General features: G+C 53.1%; 1 protein-coding gene across 1 annotated transcript in view; it reads left to right on the forward strand.

Annotated features, from left to right (window-relative positions):
• Positions 1 to 2,379, forward strand: part of LOC103260545 (complement C3-like) — a 36,197-nt gene extending 33,818 nt beyond the window's left edge. The window contains exons 37-39 of the mRNA XM_021712404.1: positions 291 to 380; positions 1,703 to 1,838; positions 2,247 to 2,379. Of these exons, the coding sequence (XP_021568079.1) occupies positions 291 to 380; positions 1,703 to 1,838; positions 2,247 to 2,379 (359 nt within the window). The remainder of the gene's footprint in view (positions 1 to 290; positions 381 to 1,702; positions 1,839 to 2,246) is intronic.
• Positions 2,380 to 7,897: the final 5,518 nt, after the last annotated feature.

Below are 7,897 nucleotides of genomic sequence, written 5' to 3' on the forward strand. Positions count from 1 at the left end.
GAGGAGAGGGGCGAGGCCTCCAGCGGGCGGGCCCGACGGCGGCGGCGTGTGGGCAGGGCCAGGCAGGCTGAGGCTGGCGGGGCGGGGCCGGCAAGAGCGGGAGGTCCAGGAGGACCCGAGAGGGGCGGCCCAGAGACGGGCAGGGCCGAGAGGGAACCTGGACCCAGGCCTCCCAGGGAAGGGACAGAGACAGGGCCTGGAGGGGGCGGAGACTGCGGGGGGCGGGGCCAGGCGGGCACCGAACCCGGGGAGCGCTGGCCCAGGCCAACCCCAGGCACTGCCCCCCACAGCGCGGAGGTGCAGCGCTTTCTACAACCTGCCCTCAGAGCGATCTTCCCTGCGAAAGATCTGCCACAAAGACGTCTGCAGATGTGCCGAGGGTGAGCCCCGCGCTGGGTTGGGCTGCCAGGCAGGACGTCCAGGAGCCCTTCACACCTCCCCCTGAGTGCCATCTGGGCGGGGTTTAGACAGAAAGGGAGACGCAGGGAGACAAAACTGGCACACACGGTCAGCACTGCCAAAGATCAAGTGAGACGGAGAGAGACACAAAGAGACAAGAAAACCAACAGAAAAAGAGACCGAGGCCGGGCACAGAACTCACACCTGTAATCCCAGCGCTTTGGGAGGCCAAGGCAGGAGGATCACTTGAAGCTAAGAGTTCAAGACCAGTCTGGACAACATAGCAAGACCTCGTTTCTAAAAAAATTTTTTTTAATTAAAATTTAGCCAGGCGTGGTGGTGCACACCTGTAGTCCCAGCTACTCAGGAGGCTGAGGCAGGAGGATCGCTTGAGCCCAGGAGGTCGAGGCTGCAGGGAGCAATGATCACGCCACTGCACTCCAGCCTGGGGGACAGAGGCCCTATCTCAAAAAAGAAAAAAGAAAAGAGAGACAGAAAGGGAGAGAGCCCTACAGACCATAAAGGCCACAGCCTGGGGACAGGTGGGAGGGCCGGTAGGAGGAGGGAGAAGGAAGCCCCCTTCCCCAGCACAGCCAGAGCAGTGGCGTGCCTGGCCCTGCAGAACAGTGCCCCTCCCTGAGGAAGGACGGCGACCGGCTGAGGCAGGAGGAGCTCCAGGCAGCAGCCTGTGAGACGGGTGTGGACTTTGGTGAGTGTGGGAAGCCGCAGGGAGCCAGGTGGAGCCCGCCTGCAGCAGATGCCAACACCACGTCCTCTGCACTTCCCTTGCCCAGTGTACAAGGCCAGGCTGGAATCCGTGGCGGTCTCTGACTCCAGCCCTTACCTCTACTACACCATGCTGCTCCAAGCCATCATCAAGAGTGGTATGTCCAAGACGGGCATGGTGGCTCGCACCTGTCATCCCAGCACTTTGGGAGGCCAAGGTGGGAGGATTACCTGAGCCCAGGAATTCCAGACCAGCCTGGGCAACTTGGTGAGACCTCATCTCTACAAAAAAAAGAAAAGAAAAAATCAAAAAATTAGTCTGGCGTGGTGGCTCATGCCCGTAGTCCCAGCTACTTGGGAGGCTGAGGTGGAAGGATTGCCTGAGCCCAGGAGGTCGAGGCTGCGGTGAGGCATGATTGTGCCACTGCACTCCAGCCTGGGCGACAGAGTGAGACCCCCAACTAAAAAAAAAGTGGTATGCCAGAGTGACAGAGGAGGGGGTGTGGGAATCTGCCCTGGGAGTCCCCGTGTGTGGGAGGGCCAGGCCATACACACTCATACCCTGGGTCTTCTCCAGGCACAGACCCTGCCACACCCCTCACCAGCAAGAAATTCATCTGCCACGCCACCTGCCAGGACTCCCTGGGGTTGCAAGAACAGGCGTCTTTCCTCATCATGGGCCGGACGTCAGACCTATGGAAAGTCAGATCTGAGTGCGTGTGGGGCTCCTGCCACCCTGGGGACTGAGTCCTGGGCCCCTTTCCCTATCCCAGCCCAACCCTGGGTTGCACAGTCTCTGCTGGACCGATAGGCAAGAAGTCGCAGAGATTTCAGGGCCACCCCAAATGGAGGTACAGGCTGTGCACTGCGCAACTCTGGAGAACGCCATTCACAAGGAAATGATGTGGGTGTCCATTGCCTCCATTTTCCACCAGGGGTGCAGTAGGGAGTTGGGGGGGGGTCGTTTTCTAAAGCCCATTGATAAGGACTAGAGGCTAGAGGTCAAAGAAACCCTTTGGAGTGGACACTCCAGGCTAAGGCAGGGTAGAGGGACCAAGGGAGGTCCCAAGCCCCAAGGGACATCAGGCTCTCCTTACCCTTCTGCTGCCTCTTGGACATAGTTACACCTACGTCCTGGGCAAGGAGACATTCCTCATGCTCTGGCCAGCGAACGGAGATGCAACCCAGAAGGACCTGCTGGACCGACTGGAGGAATTTTCAGAATATATGAGCACCCATGGTTGCAAGTCCTGAGGCCTGCAGCCGCTGCTACTCCCAGGAACTGGGGTGGGGAGGGGGCCGGGAGGGTGGATCTCCAAGCAAATCTAGGCCACTGGTCTTTACCCCAAATAAAGAGCCCAGAATGCCACATCCACACTCTGCACATTTGTTCCTTCAGCTTTAATGGAGGACCTGTCCAACTTGCCCCGACATGGTGGACCCATCTCCTCTCCCTCTCTCTAGTTCTTTTTCCTTTATTGTTGTTTTCAATTTTCTGTTTTGTTTTGGGTTTTTTGTTGTTGTTGTTGTTGTTTTTTTTTTTTTGAGTTGGAGTCTCACTCCATCATCCAGGCTGGAGTGCAGTGGCACACTCATGGCCACCCCAGCGTCAACCAGCTGGGCTCCGGCGATCCTTCCGCCTCAGCCTTCCAAGTAGCCAGAACTACAGTCGTGCGCTACCATGCCCGGCTAATTTTTGATTTATTGTAGAGACGAGGTCTCGCCAAGTTGCCCAGGCTGGTCTGAAACCCATTTGCTCAGGCAATCCCCTCACCTCGGCCTCCCAAAGTGCCGGGATTACAGGCTAGAGTCATCGCGCCCGGCCTAATTTTCTGTTCTTAGATAGAGGTGGGGTCTCACTATGTGGCCCAGGATGGTCTCAAATTCCTGGGCTCAAGCACGCCTGCCTCAGCCTTCCAAAATGCTGAGATGACAGGGGTGAGCTCCTGCATCTGGCCAGTCAGAGACTCTGTGTCTTCATCTGTAAGGAACAATGATGCCTGAGCCAGAAGATTCTAAGTCTCAGGGCACACCGTGGAGAGGCTGTTGCCCACTGAGCCCCCCAGAACATGCTGGGTATTTATTTGAAACTTTGCAATTTCTCCCCTCACCTCATCCATTTGCATAGAGCCCCCCCAAACAGGTGACCGACTTTTGCACATAATGTTTTCCTGGAAAAAGGTATGAAGTGATTTCACAAAACTCGAACAATAGACTTCTGTGCTATAAAGGTCATTTCAATTTCCTGAGAACTGCACAAATGGCAAAATACCAAATTACTGCTCGCCTCTTAGTCATCATTGTCAAAGAGATATTTCCAGGGTTTTGTGCATATTATTATTTTTTTTAAATAATAATTAGCCAGGCGTGGTGACTCGTGACTGTAATCCCAACACTTTGGGAGACCAAGGCTGGAGGATCACTTGAGGCCTGGAGTTCAAGGCCCACTCACTCTACCCCATCTCTACCAAAAAAAAAAAAAAATCTAAAAATAATGTAAACATTTGATTTATCTTATTGGATCTTTTTCTGATTACAAAGGTGATGGATACCTATTGTAGAAGAAATTCAACTGTGAGAGAAATATGTGATAAGATAAATAAAGGTGGTATGGACATCCACATGCATACACGTGGTTTAGTTATGTTGCCAGACATTTATGTGTATACATACATACAAGCATCTACTTCATATATATAATTCCAGCTACTCAGGAGGCTGAGGTAAGAGGATCACTTGAGCCCAGGAGTTCAAGGCTGCATTGAACTATGATCATGCCACTGCACTCCAACCTGGGCAGCATAGTGAGACCCCATTTCTATAAAAGAAAATTTTTTAATTAGCTGGAGATGATGGTTCATGCCTACAGTCCCAGCTACTCAGGAGACTGAGGCAAGAAGATCAATTGGGCCTAAGAGTTTGAGGCTGCAGTGAACTCTGATTGCACTACTGCACTCCAGCCTGGGCAACAGACTGAGAACTTGTCTCTAAAAAAGGAGAAGAAAAAATCCTACCTCGCCCCTTTGAAGAACTGTCTGATAATATCCCATTGCATGGGCATTCCTAATTTGCTTTCTCAGTCTCCTTAGAGGAACAGTTCTCAGTTTTAGCAGCAAAGTCACATTGGTATGTTCCTCATACATCTAGCTTTGTGCTCATGGGCAAGTCGTTTTGAGAGTGGGACTCTTAGGTCAGGGAGAGGCATGTGTTTTAAGCATTCCTGGGACTTTTAAAAGTCAGGTGCGGGCCAAGCGTGGTGGTTCACATCTGTAATCCTAGCACTTTGGGAGGCCCAGGTGGGAGGATTGCTTGAACCCAGGAGTTCAAGACCAGCTTGGGCAACTTAGCAAGACCGGGTCTCTACACACAAAAAAATTTAGCCAGGTATGGTGGCATGTGCCTGTAGTCCCAGCTATTTGGGAGGCTGAGGCAGGAGGATAGCCTGAGCCCAGGAGGTCAACACCGCAGTGACCCATGATTGTGCCACTACACTCCAGCCTGGCGGGCAGCAGAGTGAAACCTTGACCAAAAAAATAAGGAGGAGGAGGAAGAGGAAAATGAGAGACACAATTAACCCAGCATGCTTCAAGGTTCATATTGCTATGTTGCCCTGTCATCACCCATGGGTGCTCTCTTCAATGGTTTGGGAGGTTTCTTGTTCCCCCACGCCTTCCCCATCTCTGTGTATTCCTAATGAATTTATCATCTGATTCAGCTGTGGGGGGAACTGACTGGATTGTGAAAAGCACACACAGGTTCCACTGGTCTCCATTTCCTTCACAACTCAACACACGGTCACCCAGCTTAAGATCTGCTGCTTTTGGCTGGCCCACTCATAACATAAGCTTCACCGGCAGGAGAGGGGAGGACAGGAGGGGAGCGAGGGCAGGGTCTTCGCTCCTCCCCCCACTTGCCTTTTGCTTCCTGCAATGGACCAAGCCTCTTCCACCTCAGGACCTTTGCATGTGCTGTTTCCTCTCCCCTGTGCCTCTTTACCTAGGTCACTGCCATTCACCCTTCAGAGGGACTTGGAGTGAGTTTTGAACCTGTTTTCCCATCTGTAATACTATTACACTCGGGTGGTGGTGGCGCATGCTTATACTCCCAGCTGCTTGTGAGGCTGAGGCTGGAGGATCACTTGAGCCCAGGAGTTCAAGACCAACCTGGGCAACATAGCAAGATCATGTCTCAAAAAGAAAAAATTTCCCCTTCATAGGGTTGCCATGAGGATCAAAAGAGATACATAGTTAAAAGCACTTGGCAAGGGTTTAAGAAAGTGTTATGATTTCACCTCAAGGGGCAGCGCCTCTAGTAAGCCCTCCCTGACCACTCTGCCCATGTCAGGTTCCTATGTGGTATTCTTTCCTGTGGATCCTAAATTACTTTTTTGGTATATATCACAAATATAATCAAATGATGACTTGTGATACTCTCTGCTTCCTGTTTCTCTTGCTTATTAAGAACCTGAGCTCCAGAGGGGCCATCAGCAGTGTCCTTTTTTTTTTTTTTTTTGAGTTGGAGTCTCACTCTGCCGCCCAGACTGGAGTGCAGTGGCCACTCCCGGCCACCGCAGCCTTGACCTGCTGGGCTCCGGCGATCCTTCCGCCTCAGCCTTCCAGGTAGCCAGAATTACAGGCGCGTACTACCACGCCCGGCTGATTTTTTGATTTATTGTAAAGATGAGGTCTCGCTGCCCAGGCAGGTCTCGAACCCACGGGCTCAGGCAATCCACTCGCCTCAGCCTCCCAAAGGCGCGGGATTACAGGCTGAGCCACCGAGCCCGGCTGTTTTTTGTTTTTTTTTTTTTTAAGAGTCGAGGTCTAGCTCTGACACCCAGGCTGGAGTATGGTAGCACCATCATAGCTCTCTGTAGTCTCTAACTCTCCTGGCCTCAAGTGATCCTCCCACCTCAGGCTCCCAAGTAGCTGGGACTACAGGCGTGCACCATCACGCCTGACTCATTGTTTGGGGAAGAGAGGGTGGTAGAGATGGGATCTCATTCTGTTGCCCAGGCTGGTCTCAAACTCCTAGGCTTAAGTTATCCTCCTGCCTCAGCCTCCCAAAGTGCTGGGATGACCGGCCTGAGCTACCACATCCGGCCTGGAACTGGCTTCTCATCCTCGGAGGCCAAGCCTGCCCCAGACGAAACACATGCTGCAGGACCGACCAATGAATGAATGATGGGTCTAATGGGCTTCATCTTTGACCCCATGATTCTAAAATGTCAGAGGCTGCCCTTCTTATGACTCGGCACATTCATTTTCTCCATTTCCACGCCTTTTTAGAAAAAAATAAAAATAAAGGATCAAACGCAGTCCCGCTCAGCCCCCTGCCCACACAAGCCGCCTCCGCCCGGCCGAGGTGGTGGTCACAGTCAGCAGAAAGCCCGGCGGGGAGGCAGCGCGCCCTGGTGGCCTCCCGGAAGATGTGTGTTTCTGCTCATCTGAAAATGCCACAATCCAGTCCTCTGGTCACAGCTTCTGTCTGTCCTTCCCAATCCACTTTCACCCTTCTCCCCCACCCCTGTCCTGTGCCCCGAAAGAGGCCGAGAACATGGGTGGGTCGGCTGCCGCATCCTCCTCGCCTTCTGAGCTCAGCCGATGAGAGGCTCCAGCGGGAGAGGGGAGGACAGGAGGGGAGCGAGGGCAGGGTCTCCCTTCCCCTCCTGAATGTGAAAAATGTGGGCTGCGTCCAGTGAGCCGCTTTTTCTTTTTTAGTTGCCGTCTCACTCCCTCGCCCAGGCTGGAGTGTAGTGGCATGCTCCCGGCCACCCCGGCCGTGACTCTTCCGCCTTAGCCTTCCAAGTAGCCGGAACTACAGGCGCACGCTACCACGACCGTCCAGTTTTTTTTTTAAATTGTAGAGATGAGGTCTCGCCCAGTTTCCAGGCTGGTCTTGAACCCGTGGGCTCAGGTAATCCACTCGCCTCGGCCTCCTAAAATGCTGGGATTACAGGCTGAGTCGCCGAGCCTGGCCTAGTGTTTCATGTTTTAAGCGGCTTAGTTTTGGGGTGCAGCAGAAGAGAACTCGAACAACTGGTAACCACAGTCTTAGGCTTCTCCCTCAGGACCTTTGCACTTGCCATTGTCTCTGCCTATAATGTCTCCAGATAGTCCCCATGGTTCCTCCCTCACCTCCTTCAGGTCCCCTCCCCATGACACTTCTTGCAGTCTCTGCTGAGACCCCTTCCCCCATCCCCAGTTCGTTTTTCATCTCATAGCACTCACCATATCCTGTGCTTTCGGTTATTTATTTTTAGAGACGGAGTCTGGCTCTGTTGCCCTGGCTGGAGTGCAGTGGCACAATCATAGCTCACTGCAGCTTCAAACTCCTGGACTCAAGCAATCCTCCCACCTCAGTCTCCCAAATAGCTGGGACTACAGAAGCATGCCACCACACCTAGTTCATTTTTAAGTTGTTTGTAAACCAGGCGCAGTGGCTCACGCCTGTAATCCCAGCATTTAGGGAGGTGGAGACGAGAGGATTGCCTGAGCTCAGGGGTTTGAGACCAGCCTGTGCATAATGGCAAGACCTTGTCGCTACAATAAATTGGAAAAAAGTGACGCTGGGCTCGGTGGCTCAGCCTGTAATCCCACGCCTTTGGGAGGCTGAGGTGAGTGGATTGCCTGAGGTCGCAGGTTCGAGACCCGCCTGGGCAACTTGACGAGACCTCATCTCTACATAAATCAAAAAACATTAGCCAGGTGTGGTAGCGCGCACCTGTAGTTCCAGCTACCTGGAAGGCTGAGGCAGAAGGATCGCCGGAGCCCAG

The sequence above is a fragment of the Carlito syrichta genome, unplaced genomic scaffold, assembly GCF_000164805.1.
Source record: "Carlito syrichta isolate Samal-C Ts95f unplaced genomic scaffold, Tarsius_syrichta-2.0.1 Scaffold303236, whole genome shotgun sequence".
In the NCBI taxonomy this organism is placed as follows: Eukaryota; Metazoa; Chordata; class Mammalia; order Primates; family Tarsiidae; genus Carlito; species Carlito syrichta.